Here is an 18,252-nt window from a genome sequence, read left to right as displayed (position 1 = left end):
AGCAGGAAGATGAAGGGTCTTATGAGTGTATTGCAGGAAACATTCGAGGAAGAAATGTTGCAAGAGGTCAACTATTTATCTATGGTGAGTAAATGGAATTGTTTTTACATAAAGTATGGTAGCATTTGGAAGTATTTGGCAGATAATGAGGTCCATTAGCCCCTTGCAGAGAGATAGCAGGGAAAAATGTAGTTTCAGGTTAAGCTGATTAATAAAATGATTGGAGGCTTGAAATGACCTTCAGTGAATTACAATTTAAACTTCAGCAAATACAAGATATTGTGTATTAAAAGTCAGATTGGAAATGTAGGCTATGCTATAAAGGTTAATATAAGACAGAAAGAAACACAATGCATTTACATGAAACATTAAGGGATGGATAGAGAATTTATTCTCAGACCAATGCATATTGAAGCATGTAGCTGTACTATCTCAGTAGAAAACAGGGAGGGAATGTTTATTGCGTGGTACATAATCCATCGTCCTAGTTCAACTATGTTGATTTGCATGTTAGGGACAGAATCATTCCATCGTTTTCCTCTATGTGCGAATAATAACTTCACAAAACTTTTCCTCTCCACTTCTGAGATCCATGTAACAAAGGGGAATATAGCAACATCTTATGCCGTTTACTCCCAGGCATAAGTAGACAAACCCACATTTTTGTTGTACATATGGGTGGCGAAATCTTCTTTATAGCCATATTTAACTGTAAAAATTAGTTAAAAGGATAAAAAGGACAATGAGAAATAATACGGAGCTAAGCAGTGATCCTGCAATTGGCTTATTAGGAGGACAAATGTGAGTTTTTTAAGGCAATCTCTTCTATCTATGGCACAAACAGAAGTGCAGCTCTCCAGTGTAACTGAGAACACTCTGCAGGATGTGTTCAGAGTTACAGCGACTCCCCAGATCAAACAGAAGTTCATTGTTGGTTGAGGGGGGGAGGTGAATCTAGCTTTTGGTTGTGGGTCTGTAGCCAGTTTCCCTTAGCAACAGCCCCTCCCCCCTGTTAGCCTGCACTGTTTTCAGAATGGGAGCAGGGAAAGGGAGAAGAGGAAATTCGTACTAGAGATTCCCCAGCCAGCACTGGAGGGTGGGGTGGGAGAATTGAAGCCCTCCCACCCGCATGTTGGAGGGATCCAATACACCCACCTCACCCTCCAGCAGGGGCTGAAAAAACCCCAGACAAAACTCTTTCTGCTCCCTTTCCTCCCTCTTATTCTGAAAATTGCAATAGGCTTGGAGGCAGTGCTGACACAAGTTACAGAAGGTGTTCTGTTTTGACATTCTTCATCTGAACCCTCATGCAATGTGAGTTCATATTTTGGCCTGATAGGCCATTTTTGAAGCAGTCTGCAGCCATGTGCTTGTGTTTGGTCACAGCTATAAACCATTTGTGGCCAGATTGAGTGAAAATTGTCACTTCCGTGTGCGTCTCTAATGAACAGAGTCAGGTTTCACTGACAAGCTACCTATCTCTTGGGCTAGGGAGAGAAATAACACATAAACCAGTATACGTGATTGGAAACTGGTTTAAATTTGTAACACGCCAAATATCAGTGCACATAACCCACTTTCAAAAAGGTTTAAGCACAACCTGGATGGATGGATGGATGTAGTGTCAGACTTAATTGATTTAGGTTAAATTGGTTTATCGAACTTCTGTACCAGATCCTCTCCAGATTCTAGTTAACTCACAGTCCCCCAGGATCCCAAGATGCTTTGTACCTCCCCACAACCCCCCACCTCTGCTCTTAGGGTGGGAAGACTAGACTTGGCTCAAGGTGTCTGCTCCAGTTGAGCAGGGAGGCATACTTCGGTGCTCCCCAGCTTCTGGCCTGGGCAACAGCAGGCATGTGGCTGCATTTCCGGAGTCATATGTGAATGTCTGTTCACTCACTTATTGTTTCCATCTACTCATCTTAGACTAATCTGAGAAAATTGAATCGATTCAGCCTCAGGCTTTTTGACTGTCTGTATGTAGCCTTGTAGTCCTGATGGTTAATGTCAAGGTTTATGCCAGAAATAGAAAAACTTGCTGATGCGTTATTTATTGTTTCTTCACTTTTGGAAGTGGGGAGGTGTTGGCTATTCATTTCCAGTTATATTCACTGAACATGAATCAAATGACTGCATTAAAATTAAGTTTAGCAGATTACCTTGACATGAATAATAACTACAAATTTAATTACAAAATTATTATTGGACTTAATGTAATTTAAAATGACAGGCTTATTAATTGTACTTTGCAAATTAATTAATACTTGTTGGTAGATAATGAAATGTATAAAAATAACAGACAGAAGAATTTACAAAAGAATTTTCTCCATAATATTAGAAGTGAGCAGATATGTTTTGCATGCAGTTTCCTTCTCCGTGCTTATTCCTAGTCTCTTGGAAAATATTATATCCTTTTCTCCCATCTTGTATCTGTCTTAACTGTTTAGACTGTAAACTGTTCTGGCCAGGGACTGTTTACTACTCTGTACAGTGCTAGTTCTATCTAGGTTGGTACTTAGGCTCTAGCATAATTAATGTAATTAGTCATTCAAATTAAATTTAAGCATACTCCAACCTCCTCTTTACTGTATGTGTGTGTTCCTATTATGTGTGGTGGGTTATAGGAGTGGCCTGTGGATGCATGAACTCCAAGAACACCAACCTAGTAGCCCCACATCACAAGCTGAGCTGAAAGGCATTTCACCAATAGTTTGTTCTGGTCAGACTGGGAAATTTGATCACAATCTTCTTCCTAAACTGAGGCCAGACTGTGGTTCTGAGATGAGGAGAACATATCCAAGAGTCTCTCTCAAAAGAGCACAAAAGCAAGGAGAGGCAAGGAGTCAGCAGGGCTGTACTCCTGTCCCTTTCTTCTCCAGCTTCTAAAACAGTCTCAGGGTATCATTGGTGGTAGATTCTGTAATACCTGGACATTCCCTGGCCAGCAATAAGTTCATAGATCATAGCAGCTCTGTCCCAGTACATGTGCAAAGTAGAAATTCTACCCTTAACTATCTAGCCCTTGAATTCATATGATCTGAGAGAGATTCGGAGCCGACTGCTTCAAGCAGCTTCAACCTTCTGCCATTTTTAATTCACTTGGTCAAACTCATTGGATGAGTAAGAATGCCATAGGTCATATATGCAGGATTTGGCCTATAATTACCTTTAAAAATATTTCAACAGTGCAGCTAACGTGTTATGTTAAGATACAAGCATTTGGATTGAATCTTCTTATTCTCGCTTAATGAGCTCTGTTGGTACTTTGTTTCCTAATATTGCCAACATTTAAAATATGCTTGCAATGATATATGTGCTCCGATACTACAAAAGAGAGCATATGAACCCCTATTACATTTTCAAAACTGTCAAATAATTGAGCATTTCAATTTTGGGGTGTTCAATTTCTGATATCAGAAAGGGGTCTCATTTCCAAAAGATCAGTGTCAAAGCAATGTCAAACAGTTTATCCCATTTTGAGGAATCTTTCATCACTTTTGCAAGTTTTGACTGCTGAGGTGGCTAATAGTCACACTCATTTTTCTAACCACTAGCCATCTGATTTCTCAAACTCTCCCATGAGTTAGTCCCAAAGTTGTATGCCTTAAAGCTGAAGAAAAACATTAATTTAAAATATAATAGGAATGCATATGTCAAATACTCATTATCTTTGTTCAACTCATGAGTTAAGGATAATATTCCTTCAGAGTAACACTTTTTCCTGGTTAAAATGCTTTTCTTTCTTTTTGCCCCGCTAATGCAGAACTCCCTGAATGGGATAAAAAAATCCAAAATGCCTACCTATCTCTGTATGACAGCTTGTTTTGGGAGTGCAAGGCAAGTGGAAAACCAAACCCTTCCTACAGTTGGTTAAAAAATGGCCATTTCCTAATGCCAGAGGTAAGATTTATTTACTTTTCTTTAATTCAAGTTTAGTAAGTGTGTTGGACTTAAGGTTGAATTTTCTTTTTGCTGCTGGACTTTTCATTACATTTTAGCATCTATAAAGGAATAATGCAAGTATAATAAATTATACAAAAACACCTCATTACACTAATCATGAACAACCTGGACTTCAGGAAGGCCTTTGACATGGTCTCTCACCCCATTCTCAGTAAGAAACTAGGAGACAGTGGTGTTGATGCCTACATGGTCAGATGGGTCACTAACTGGCTGGAGGGTGGTGGTGGCAGGGTCTTATTCAACCTGGAGGGATGTGGGCAGTGGGGTTCCCCAGGGCTCGGTCCTCGGGCCCGGACTTTTCAACATCTTCATCAGTGACTTGGGCGAGGGGGTAGAAAGCACCCTGTTCAAGTTCACAGATGACACTAAGATGTGGGGTGAAGAGGGTACACTAATAGGAAGGAACAGGCTGCAAGCGGATCTAGACAGGTTACAGGGGTGGGCCAAAGAGAACAGGATGGGGTTCAACACTGACAAGTGCACAGTAATGCACCCGGGGAGAAAGAACCAGCAGCACACCTACAGGCTGTAGACAGAAAAGGATCTTGGAGTCATCATTGATGCCACAATGAACATGGGCCGACAGTGTGGGGACATGGTCAGGAAGGCCAACCACACCTTGTCATGCATCCACAGATGCATCTCAAGCAGGTCCAAGGAGCTGATCCTCCCCCTCTATGCGACACTGGTCAGGCTGCTGTTGGAGTATGGCGTCCAGTTCTGGGTGCCGCACTTCAGGAGGGATGTGGCCAATATGGAAAGGGTCCAGAGGAGGGCCACCCGCATGATCAGGGGTCAGCAGGGCAGCCCTACGAGGAGAGGCTGAGGGACCTGAACCTGTTCAGCCTCCAAAAGAGAAGGCTGAGAGGGGATCTAGTGGCAGTCTACAAACTAGTCAAGGGGGACCAGCAGGCATTGGGGGAATCCCTGTTCCCCCAAGCAATCCCGGGACTTACAAGAAACAACAGACACAAGCTAGCAAAGGGTAGTTTCAAGCTAGACATTAGGAAGCGCTATTTCACTGTCAGGGCGGCTAGGACCTGGAACCAACTTCCAAAAGAAGTGGTGCTGGCTCCTACCCTGGGGGTCTTTAAAAGGAGGCTGGACGAACATCTGGCCAGGGTTGTTTGACCCCAGTACTCTTTCCTGCCATGGCAGGGGGTCGGACTAGATGATTTCCTCAGGTCCCTTCTGACCATACAAACTATGAAACTATGAAACCTGACTTGACTTAACCTCATGTACCACATGAATTCTTAGTATATGGGTCACTTATTTGTATTGCACATATTAGAGACTTTCTGCATATCTGAGCAATGTTTATCTCTGAGAAGATAAGCAAAAGTTGAAATGAGAAAAATAATTAATAAAAAGGAATAAAGGAGGAAAGAAGAGGAAGGGTGAATGTGTAGTCATATGGAGAAGTGGGCTGAAAAAAAGGAAATTCTGGGGAGGTCCAATTTCTAATAAATGTATTTGGATATGTCCAAGGAGAGTCCCCTATCTTCTGAGAATTATGGTACACAGTTTCTTCCATTAGAGCCAGCTTGTCATGTCAACGTTCCAGTCTTCAAATGCTGTTCAATTTTTAGATGCCCACTTCTGTACCACTCCTGTCATTAGTACTCTGCTGAGGCAAAGTTTTTTTGCATGTATTGAGGTTCCACTTGGGCTTTAAAATTACATGCCTAGCTTGTAACGTGACTATTTCATGGGGAAAAAAATAATAATTCAGCAATTAAGTGTTGTCCAAAACAAATGGACATGGAAGCATTCCCAAAGCATATGGAATAAATTAGCACCTGCTGGGTCACAGCACCAGCATTTGTCTGGTTTGCTGATAGATATTTTCAACAACAACAGGGTCCAGTACTCTGCATGGTTTTTCTGCTAGATTAATCTTCAATGGAAGTACTAGATACACTGGAGGTCATTAGCTAGAATTTATTATGGTTGAATTTTCTTTAAAAAAAAAAAAAATCATTTTACAGTATTATTGCCTTCCTTAAGTGGGATCAACACGTCTTTCTTCCTTTGAAGAAGACAGTGGTATTTAGAGGCTGTCATTCTCCAAATGTATCCTTTCAATATAAAATAGGAGAAAACACACTGAAGTCACACCAATATGTTCATAGTACTTACATATTGTGTAAGGGTATTGTGAATGGAATACTTGAGGCAGCAACACGTTGAATACTATTGCTTAATGGATTAAACAGATATTTTAGAGTGAATAAAATATTCACTCACTCTCAGCACTGTGCTTGTTGAAACTATCTTAGAAAAAATATGTTCCATAAGTTTTCCACCTTAATCTTCATTCTGTAGTATATGCCCGCTCTTTGTCATGTCCTTCCTTTGTGCCTACATTGCTGGCCATTTCCCCATTATTTCTCCTCGTGGTCATGGGGTGCTTTGTCCTTTGTTTTGCCTGCATAAGTTGCAAGAGCTGGCTGAGAAATAGGGGGAATTCAATTTGTTCGTGAGACGCTTGTATTACTTTAAAAAGGGGGTTTCTGTTTATAAAAAGTTTGTAAAAAATAGAATACATTGAGAGGATAGCAAACGGCCTGAAGGTAAAACTAAGTATGCAGAAGATATCCATAGTGAGAGCCACACACAAAAAAAAGGAGATAAGTAATGTAATGTTGTTAATTAGTTTGCAATACACCAGCCATACAACCCCAGGCTATGCTCTCATCAAAATTTGTAAGCTAAACAAGGTTGAACTGGGTCCGTACTTGGTTGGGAGACCTCCGAGGAAAATCCAGTGTGCTGAACAAAATGGTTATGACGACTCAATAGGTGGCACTCTCTCCTCTGCAGAGATACAGTAGCAGCAGACCATCAAATATTCTGTGCAAATGGCATTATATTTAACTCTTAGGTGGTCACATTACATACATTCAGCAGAACAAAAATATATTTTAGATTATTACAGTTTAGTAGAGGATTATATTATGTACTGTATCACCATACCGTGCCCTCTAAATTCTATAGAGGCAATAGAGCCAGTCTAAAAAAGAAGTATCATAATAATAAAAGTATCTGTTGTTCTTAGACTTGCTTTCAGTGATGGAATTTATATTTCCTTTTGTGGGTTTCTTTCTCAGTGATCCATTTTGGAGAGAATATTCTCTCTTTCTTTTGCAGCCTTCTACTTTACAATGTGGCTTTTATTGTCCCTGGAGGATGGTAATAGTTAGCCTTGAAATATTTGGTTTTAAGTTATGTTTGTAGTGCAGAGCAGGGTTTATTATGTGCCAAAGAAAAATGAAGAAAAATAAATTCTTTTAATGCACAAAAACAAAAATCTTGGGCAAATTTATCCCCTGTACAGCCTCATTGATTTCAGCAGCACTCCACCAATGATTAAATTGGCCCAGTGTGAGCTAAAACTCAAGCTAAGCATATCAAATCTCCACTCCATGATCTGCACTGGCTGCCTGCAGGTTTCCAAGGGAAGTTTAAGATGTTGGTTTGGAGGAGAGCTTTGCAACAGAACATTTTTCCTTTAGCAAATGCCAGTCTGCTGCAATTTAAATATCCTACAGGAATATCTTGATTAGGGATCTTCACAGATGGAATATATCCTTTAGGATCATAACTGGAGGACTCAATATGATTATCAACCAAAAAGAATCCAGCGCCCTCCAATTTTTATTCTATGACTAGCTAATTACCCGTCATGAATGGGGGAGTGTTTCAGGGAAGGTTTACATGCCCCCCCCAACTCTGCTCAGCCTTCGGGGCCGGCCACGTAAACAGTCCCTCCGCTGCTGCCACCTCCTCCTTCAGCCTCCAGCGCAGCAGCTCCCCCCTGCCTGCCTCTACCTCCACCCCCGGAGCAACAGGGTTTCCCACCGTCACCCTGCCTGAGGCATCCGCGGTGGCTCCCTCCGTCCCCTCCACCACCGACCCACCCACCTCTGCCTCCTCCCCACAGAGCAGCGGGGCTACCACCTACTTGCCCAAGGCAGCAGTGGCTCTCTCCCTGCCTGAGGAGATGGAGCCCCTGCATCCAATTGCTGCCAGGTCTCTCAGCGGGGCACGCGCAGTTGTCCAAAAGTGTTACGGACAGACAGACACACAGACAGACAGACTAAGCCCTTTATTATATTAGAATTGTGAAAGTCAGGTCATTTTCATATGATTCACATGTAGCCCTTGAGATACCAAAAATACTTAACTATTGAGGCAGATGGGGTGCTATATATAATTACTATTTAGCTAACATCAAGAAACAGCACATAAACACAAAGACAATCTGAATACTGTTATCGTCTCACCTTGCTATATTTTCTGTCTCCATCTCAGCCAAACTTAGTCACTCAGCTGAGCAGTTCCAAACCTAAATACTACATCACTATTTTTAATTTGTAGTGTGATAGTACCAAGAGACTCAGGTCAATTAAGCTAAGCACCATATGTGAGGAAATTATAGTGTCAGAAAACCACCAGGCAAACCATGAAAGACAGCCAAGGGGAGGAGGAAAGAAGTCAGAACAACAACACCTTTATGCTGGTATTTTATGCCAATGTGGTCTCTCACCTTGTGAGAAACCTCACTATGAGTCCTCCTATAGCCGTGTCACCATTCTTCTTCAGAATGTCCCTTAAGGTCATTCCTGCCAACAGTTAAATGACTAGCTAACCTCTTGACTACCATTATCTCAGTGTTTCCTTATACTCCTCCATTTCTGTTATCATTTTTCATACACTTAGATTATAAACTGTATGAGGGATGCAGTATGTCTTTGTTCTGAGCTCATAAAGCATGTAATACAATAGAGTCCTGCTCCATGACAAGCTATCCTACATACAGTGGCAAAATAATATATATAAATATATATTATATATAGCTATATACAGTAAAATCCCTGTTATCTGACATTTGAGTAACTGGAACACTATAATCAGAATTTTCAGCCAGTCGGGCGGATGCGGACAGAGGGGAAGGGGGGCAAGGGGGAAGCTTGCATGCAGCGGCCACCCACTACCCTGTGGTGCAGCTACTCAGTGTGTGGTCGCCACCCACTCAGTGGTGGGTCGCCCCCCCGCCTTAGGCCCTGCTCCACCGGTGGCTGCTACCACCCCCCCCACCCCCAACTCCTCATACTCCACATCCAGCCAAAAACCACCAGCCTCAGGTAACCAGCATTTTTAGATACCTGGCACTCCCCATTTCACACTCATGTTGGATAACAGGGATTTTACTGTATATATTAATATATAATATATATTATAGTGCCACTGTATCTTGGATAGCTTGTCATGGACCAGGACTCTATTGTATCACATGCTTTATGAACTCAGAACAAAGACATATAACTATAATCTATATATATGCAATACAATACAAAACAATACAATATAATAGTGCCACTGTATGTGTGTACACACACACACACAAATGAAATTATGCTAGAGTCAACTGTAGAGGTCTTAAGAACATGGGAAACAAAGCACACCATCTCTGTGGTACTTCTCTAGATTGAGTTGATTACCCACGAGATTCACCATGTTTTGTACGTGCACCAGCACATGCTATAAGTTGAGGATGTCTTAGTAATGATGATGGTGGTGAGATGATGATGTGATTGCTGGCAATGTCACTGTAGTTTCATAATTATGACAAATGGAGCAGGAGGGTTTATTTAGAAGGTACCGGCCAAAGGGAATGTTAGCACCAGAGAGTGAGGAAGTTTGATGAAGCAGGATTAGATAAAGAAATGTTCAGGTACGGCAGTACAAAGTGACTTTCTGAGAGGATGCAGGGAGGGGCCTGGAGCAAACAACCAAAAAGAGGAGGGCAGAGAGTCAAAAAGTACAAAACGGGACACAGTGTGTTGCCATTGTGAGCGTCTGAGAGCCACATCAGTGGCTCCTGTGTTTACTTCTGCCTGCTGAATCCCTGGATCTATCCTGGAGATTTGTTCTCTTTCCAAAATCTACATAGTTAAAGAAGGATGGTCATATATGCATCCTAGTATTCCTAGAAACAGGTTTTCCCAGATAATTCCTTGTTTTGAGGGACTAGGAAGGGGACAGGAGACAAAGAAGTTTTTTTCACTTCTCATCCATACTTCACAGTAACAAAGTGTCATCATGCTGTGTGGGGAGAAAGCGTGGGTTGGCGCGGTGCACCGCAAGTATTTGAAACCACGAATCACAAATCCGTGAATAGCAAGGGTTTCCTGTTTACCAGCTTCAGCTGCTTATAAGCATAACCCTATACTTGAAACACATGGATGAATCCCATTGCATTGAAGACAGTGGGACTACAGCATGTTTAAATGTTCTGATGAATTGAAAAATTGGGTTCTTATAACAGCCACCACACAGTGGGTGTGCCTGCACGTGCACTTTATTGTGCAGTAGCCTATTTTATGTGCATTAAAGCAGCATGTAAAAAACTGTGCTATTATGATAAGGTGCAGTAAAATAGGCTACTGCACATTAAGCGTCACCTAAAAAGCGTGCACTTGCGCTACTGTGCATTAGTGCAACCTAATGTGCATTTAGTACCTCACACTGCAGTTCCTAAATTTAATGAGCATTAGGAAAAGCTCGTTAATGCACATGGAGATGTGCCTAGTATGTATTCTAATACAGTTATGTTTCATTTGTCATTATCATTTTCATCTTTTTCGCCCCCGCTTTGTTTTCATCGGCATGCCAAAATAACAAAATGTCAGCTTCTACATCGCGACAGAAGTGCACCTACATAGTAGTATGAGACACTACTTTTATACTCAACTGTTCTAAGAATATGTTTGCTTTGTTTCAGTTGTTTTTTTTCCCCCTTCTATTAGGAGAGAATTCAAATAGAAAATGGAACGCTAACAATCACTATGTTGAACGTATCAGATTCGGGCCTTTATCAGTGTGTTGCAGAAAATAAATATGACACCATTTATGCCAGCGCTGAGTTAAGAGTGATAGGTAAGTAGACGGGTCATTAAAAATAATCAGATACTGACCAGAATGGAAAATTAATTTCATAGTTCTGAAAGTAAGAAATGCAGGGACTGACTGAATACCACAAAAATTATGTTCCTGAATATTTCTTTAAGTTCCACATGGCTGTTCAGTTTGACTGCTCCCCTTACTAGTTACTATTCATGGACGTTTTGAAAAAAAAAATGGGTTTGTTTGCCTAAATGTTTGGAAAAAGAATTTGCTTTGGGAAAAAAAAGTCTATTCTTGTGAACAAATATATATTCATGTGAAGAAAGTTGCTTGCTAAAGAAAAAAAAATGGGTTTGTTTGCCTAAATGTTTGGAAAAAGAATTCGCTTTGGGAAAAAAAACGTCTATTCTTGTGAACAAATATATATTTATGTGAAGAAAGTTGCTTGCTAAAGATGCTGTCCTTCCTTATTATGGGTAATTATTATTTATTATTCCACAATTTAAATTTCTCAGTCAAGTTAGGGAGCAGAAATAATATTATGTGACATAAACAAATGCTACAGATAATGTCCAGTAAACAGTCTCAACATTGGTTTCAAAGAAACCCATTGCCTGAAATCTGTTCATGTGGGGTGAAATTTATCCTAGTGTAGAGACCAGCATGAGGACTGTACAACATTCAAATCCCACTGACGCAATCAAAATGTGGCCTTCAATGGTACTTAAGTGTTGCATAGGCTTTGTGCTACCCCTCTGTATTAAGGGAGATTCCACCCATTATGTATTTGACAAATGTTTGTGAACAACGAATGCATTTCAGAGCCCAGGATCAGCTCATGAACAGAAACAATATCATTGAATAATTTATTTGCAATGAATAATCTACACTCTATAGACATGAATAACATCAGCTAGATTCAGGCTTAGTGCTGTTAATTCTGCGCGCACAGTCCTTTTTCCATGCACCTCAAACCTGATAAAAAAATGACCTTCCCTTCAGTTCCTCAGACTGTCCTAAGCAAAGCTATCTGGGATACTATAGAAAGTGGAGTTGCTTTAATTTTTTTTTGGCCAAAAGGGCATTATTAATACCAGACCACTGGATCACAGAAATCAAATAAACACTTGAATCCAAATCTGCAAATTCAAAAAAGCTACTGGATTCACATACTACATTAGAGAAAAAAAGTTCATTTAATTTGTCAGATACCTCACATGCTTTTTGTTTTTCTCTTCCCTTCCTCTTCAAATTTAGCCTCAGGCCCTGATTTTTCCAAAACTCCTGTGAAGAAAATGTCTGTCGTTCAAGTTGGGGGTGAAGTTACTATTGGATGTAAACCAAATGCTTCTCCCAGGGCAGTTATTAACTGGAAAAAAGGCACAGAGGTTCTGCGACAAAACAAAAGGTACTTTAACAATTTGCTTACAACATTGCTGGCATTTATTTTTGTTGGTCTTACCATCACTATAATGCAGTTGATTCGGCATCACGTTTGACAGCTCACTGGTAAAAGCTCTAGTGTCAATGGGCCTGTTCATCTTAAGGAGAAGCCATGCAGTCTGACTGACTGAGAACATAGGCCATGTGTTTTGTTCAAATGTATATGGGTAATTGTAAATCTCTGTGATATAAAATTCGGCAACATTCAACCTGTATTTCATTGTGACACCCTCTGGGTCCACTTGCTTTGCCATATGCAAAAACTCTGTGAATCAGCATCATGTAGAGATCAAAGTTTGAGGGAGATGGAAACTATGCCCAGGCTGCATATTAGCTGCACAGTACCTACATAGGTTGCATTGCAACCTTTGGTTTATATCAGCATCCCTAGAGGGTATAGAGTACAACTAAACCCCAAAAAGAGTATTTAACATCTTCATTGTAAATGTGTAAACCATTATACAAGGTGCAAGTCAGTAGTGGTGGCCAGTAGTGGTAAGTCAAATATGGTAAGTTAAAAAGCTAAGAGAACGTCTTTAACTTATAAAGAAACATTCTCTGTATAATTTTTCAGCAATTACTAATTATGAGTACTAGTCTGATTAATGCTTTCTTAGAGCTTTCACATATTTACAATATATTATACAGTGTATTCAATCAAGCGCTTATTCAAAAGTGCTAGACTATGGGATGCAAAGAGAATATTCAGCTCCTATAGGTTGCAGAAAGGAAACTGTGAACTTCATTATACCGAATGATACAGATAGGCTAAACTTTATAAGGGATATTTGGCAATCCTAACCGATATGTATATTCATTACCTATTTTTAAATATAAATCCTAGGTGGAAGTGGCCATAACATTTCATTGGATTTCTATATTCTGTAACATTTAATTATTTATGATAGAAATAAGAATCCTTCAAGTACTTATGGGTAACCAAGACTGAAGGTCTGAAAAACTATTAATAAAAGTAAGCCACCGTATAATTTACATGAAAAAACAATGGATTGAATTTTAAACATGGATTCCCACAAGATATTTACAGTACCCCTTTAGGCCATGAGATAATAGTTGGAGTACTCCTGATATTAACTGATTAAGTAGCTGTTGCCACATAGTTCTAGACGGTGGGATTCTTCAAGAATCCCCCCCCACCCCCGTAAAATGAAGCAGAACACAGAAAATGAACTAAAGGTTGGTAATCCTGTAATTTTTATTCCTCATATATTTAGCATCACAATAACATACATCCAAATCTCAAATAAAAAGTGAGCAGGAAAAACACACTCCCTAGCCTTCTATATATATGATTAAATCCTGGCAGGTCATATACAGTTGAACCGTTTTAACTAAATGTTTCCCATTCTGTTCCTTTCTATTTTATAGCATTTATAACCTCTAAGGATCTCTTCCCCTCCTTTTTGAAAAGCTGGTTGGCATGTATTCAGAGAAAAAGGATATACCAGTCCTTCACAGTTCTGACAGGAATACAGTGATGGACAAGTTGTTAAATAAGTCAAACCATATAACTCCTTTAGGATGACCTAGACAAATTCAATCTTTTGTTACGGAAATGGTGCTACCAGACCTTTGGTATATATTTCACCCTAAAGCAAAAAAGATATTCATTTTTTCCCCTTCCTCTGCTCGCCTCATGATTTGATTTATTTGTGATGGCTCTGCTTAGTACCAGCACACATTCATGGTATCACATCGTCTGAACAGACTGCCTTTTAATTAATTTGGGGTATAAAAGCAAAGCTGAGGTAAGTGGGAAGCACTAATAAAATAAGACTCACCCTCTTGTCATTCTATAAAGAAACTTGAAACATGATTTTAGATCGTCCACAGCAGTCATCTGCTGAATATTTCCCAGATCGTTGTTTTGGGTTTTTCTACTTTGGACCCATGTGTTTTTAACTTTTCTGGCTAGGGACAGAAGTTATACGTAAACTGGTTTAAGTCATCAGAAACTGATTTAAACCTGTAACAGAACAGAAGCTCAGTTTACATAAACCAGTTTCAAAAGGGCTGAAACTGGTTTAAGATAAGTACTTAACTGATTTGAGTCTAACCAGTTTATCAACCTTCTGCCCTGGACCCCTTCCTGGTTCAAGTTAAATCACAGCCCTCCAGCATCCCAGCATGCCTTGCAGTCCTGAGCTGGGATGGGTTGTGCTGTCTGCCCCAAGGTTTGGGTGGGGGAGGGAGGAACCTCCCCCCCTCCCCCCAGGAAACCCCAGCAGGTGTCTGGGGCCAGGGAGGGGGGTTAAATACCCCTTCCTCCAAGTACAGAGCTGCCCTGCCCTACTAAATTTACTGGTGGCTGTGACTGGACTACAAATCCCAGAGGCACCTGGAAGCAGGAAGAGGAAGTGATGAGAAACCCTGCAGAGTCCTGCTACTGTAATTCTGGACTGCAAATCCAGAATTCCCAATTCCCAATTACAATTCCAAATTGGGGAAGCAGGAAGAGGAAGCAAACACACAGGCCATGCTGGCTATGTGCCAAGAGCCATGCTCCAGTACCCGCCAGCTTCTGGCCTGAACCACTACAGGCATGTAGCTGCATTTTCTGAATCTAAAGTATGTGTCTGTTCAGTTGTTTCTCAGTTTAATCTCCGCAGTTTAGACTAACCTGCAAAGACTGAATCAATTCAGCTTAGGTACAGACAATTTTGACTATCTGTACTTATCTCTGAGGGTAGGCAGAGCCCTGGTTCTGCCTTTGTTTTTGAGTTTATTCTATACTTTCAAAGCACAGATTCATTATCTTAAACCGCCTTCTGTCAGCTGAGACACATCAATACAATTTCTTAAGCCCAGAAACTAATTACAGCTTCTCAAGCACAATCTTTCCCAGAGCTCCTACCTTGTTGGCACTCTGTCCCTCAAACAAGGCTCTGGTAGCTGATGGTTTCCCTCCACCACTTTGTATAGTATATATTCCTGGCCATATGCATCATTACTATTTATCAGAAGAGGCATAGAGGAAAATTATTGAAAAGACAACAAAAAACCCCCGCTCTTTTTTAATAATCCTATGGAAATAAGACAAGCATATGCAATTCCAGTTATATTATAACCTAATAGAGATCATCCAGTGACTGCAGCCAGACACAGAACCAACATCCTCTGATCTAGTATACGAACCCATTCAGTAGATCACATGGCCTCATGTGCCCTAAGCTTGTATAGTAACTTCTATGTTGGCTTTCTGTAATGAGAAGTTAAATGAAGGTTCAGAATACTTTAATTTAGTGTAGTTTGGGGGTTTGAGTCTATTCTCATCTTATCCTTTTTGCTCCTCCACTGCTAATAGTTTTTCATAGCTTTGATGAGATTCCTTAACCCCAGTAACTTATCAGTGCCTGTATGCTTGTAAAGAAGAAAGTTCATTTCCCCTTCTAGCTTTTAAATAGAGCACTTGAAGTACAGGCATTAGCAATCAGGGCAGTCCCAGATATCTTAGGCAGCATCTCTAAGTCAACATGAATACAAATTAAGCTCATCTCTTGATGAAATTCTAATTTTACTTAGGGAACCAATGGAATTGATTCCACATCTGCTAAATTTGATTAATCACTTCAGCTCTATTCCTAGCTAACAAGTAAAATGACAGAAATCAAAGGCAAAGGTTTGCCTGCCTGCTTTCAGTGGCCATGTATTGCTTGTTCTGAATTCACCTATTGAGATATGAAAATGCAAGCAAAATATCAGACTGCTAGTCAGAATCACTTTGAATTTTCCTCTAGAAGAAAACATTAAATACCAAACATACTGTGCTCAATTGACAACATCATCATTACACCTCCCTCAAGGGAATGCCACGAGCTGCAAGAAGTACTTGGATTTTAAAATTATATTTCATTCGAAAAGCACAATGGTATCTCTTTATGGGAGGATGGCAGACCATGTATTACTGCAAAAGCATGTAAGAAGAACAGATTATGGGCTTTTCTAATATACTTATTTGTTAATGACTCAGGAGCTACCCTGCTTGCCCTGAATTATGCACAAATGTAGGCTTGATCCTACAAATACTTTTGTACATTCTTAATTTTAAATGTCTTAATGGTGCTATAGAATTTAATAGGGCTGCTCACATACATGAAGATAAGCTTCTCCAGAGGCAGTTGTTACAGGTATCAGGTCTCTAGCTTATACCCAAGGATGTGGGACCTCTAAGACAGTGACAGCACATGTCTGAGGAGTTTTGCATTCATAAGAACATTAGGAAATTGCTCCAAGAGCTTTTAATAATTCCTCTTGTTCTCTAGGCTCCATCAATATGTTCCTAGTCATTTCTCTTCCTGTCAATCTCTGTCTTTCCTGTAAGATAAGACAGATGATAGAGGAGCAGAGGAAGCACTAGTGGGTGAAAGAGAAGAGGAAGGAATGATACTGGGAGAAGAAATGAGCAGGGACAGGGAAAGAAAGGGGAAAAACCTCCTTTTTTTCTAATCCTATCCTTTCTGCTTTGTCATCTCTCTTTCTACCATCCCTGCTTTCTTTCAATTTGAAGCCACTCCACTGACATTTGCTGAGAAGGAAGAATGGGACCCCCATTTCTATTTGACCCCATGAAACGATGGTGGGCAACAAAAATAAAATTAATACAGCTGTAGGAAATAGGAGGTAAAGTGACTTTCCTTTCCTTTCCCTTCCTTAGAGAGCTCCAAAATGGATCAAGCCAATAAGCATAATTTTATTCTGTATTACTGACTGTTTAATGCAATAGTGTTTAGTACTTCAGGTAGCATGAGCATCAAATAGGCAAATGAACCATATGTTCTCATGCTTAAGGAACAATGACAACCTGCATAATACTAGACTTACTGCAATTTCCCTTCTGCACGTAGGCTTTGTAATATAATTTTAAATTGTTCATATTCATCTCCTTGGAGCCTTGTTAAGGTGATTCTTTCTGAGGGTGTTATGCTACATACTGAAGATGTCCCAAGCAATCTGTCACTCCTATCATGTCAAATGGAGTTGTAACAAGTTGAAATCCTGTGAGTGTCAGCAATATGCCTTCTGTCTCTGTCTCTCTCCAAGGTTTGTAATCTACCCTTGATTCATGCACATACTCTTGAAGACAGAGGAGGACAAGATTTCAGGAAGAGCCTTGTCAAAGTTACTAAGGCAGCTGACAGTTCAAGGAATATGAAGATAGACTACTGGTTCTGAGTCTTGACTAGGAAGAAGTCATTAGAGACTTTGTAGAGACTGGTTTCAGTGCAAGAAGCTGGAGATGGATTGGAGTTAGTCTAGGAAAGGAAATTCCAAACAGCAGTTGTAAAGAGGACATTCAGTGATCTGAGAGAGAAGGAAGTTGGATGGTAGTTAGAGATGCAATTAGAGTCATGGGTTATTATTTTTAAGATGTTTGTGTTGTGAGCAGAGGCAGCCAGAAGGCAGGGAGAACCGAAGGAGAAGAGTAAGGGTGGAGATAAGACACGGCACAAAAGAAATAAGGAGATGGTGTCACTGGGGCTAGTAGTGGGAGTAGAAGAGGAAGGCAGACAAAAAGAGTTTGCATCTGTGATGTGTGGGAGAAGGCATTGTAGGGGGGTGGAAAGGAAGGCAAGGAAAGGGGAGGAAGAAAGTCATATCACTGTCAAATGTTGTTGGTAGAAATGGTAACATTCTGTGCAAGGGGAGAAGTTAAGGTTGAAGGATCAAAAGATTTGAAGATTGCATCCCAGGTAACGAGAAGACAGCTAGGATTGTGGGCATAAGAGTCAATCAAATCAGAGAAGAGTTGTTTAAGTAGCTATGTGGCAGAACTCAAGGAGGAAAGAAAGCAGTCAAGGAAGTAAGAGAAGTTGCAAGATAGGATTTCTGTATGGGATGCTCCACGGCACGAGAACAGAAGCAGAGGAAGCCGACATGCAGGGGCGATGCAAGACACGGCTGGTTGCACAT

The 18,252-nt window shown here is 40.4% G+C and overlaps 1 protein-coding gene across 2 annotated transcripts in view; it reads left to right on the top strand.

The window, feature by feature from the left end:
* Positions 1-18,252, top strand: part of LOC102384413 (contactin-6) — a 123,441-nt gene that overhangs the window by 55,689 nt on the left and 49,500 nt on the right. For both annotated transcript variants that reach the window (XM_025197979.1, XM_014517458.2), the window contains exons 5-8: positions 1-84; positions 3,767-3,903; positions 10,782-10,911; positions 12,136-12,286. The exon at positions 1-84 is cut by the window's left edge and continues 134 nt beyond it. In XM_025197979.1, coding sequence (XP_025053764.1) covers positions 1-84; positions 3,767-3,903; positions 10,782-10,911; positions 12,136-12,286 — 502 coding nt within the window. The remainder of the gene's footprint in view (positions 85-3,766; positions 3,904-10,781; positions 10,912-12,135; positions 12,287-18,252) is intronic.

This window comes from Alligator sinensis, unplaced genomic scaffold (assembly GCF_000455745.1).
Source record: "Alligator sinensis unplaced genomic scaffold, ASM45574v1 scaffold121_1, whole genome shotgun sequence".
NCBI lineage: Eukaryota > Metazoa > Chordata > Crocodylia > Alligatoridae > Alligator > Alligator sinensis.
This window is presented reverse-complemented; position numbering and strand designations above follow the sequence as displayed.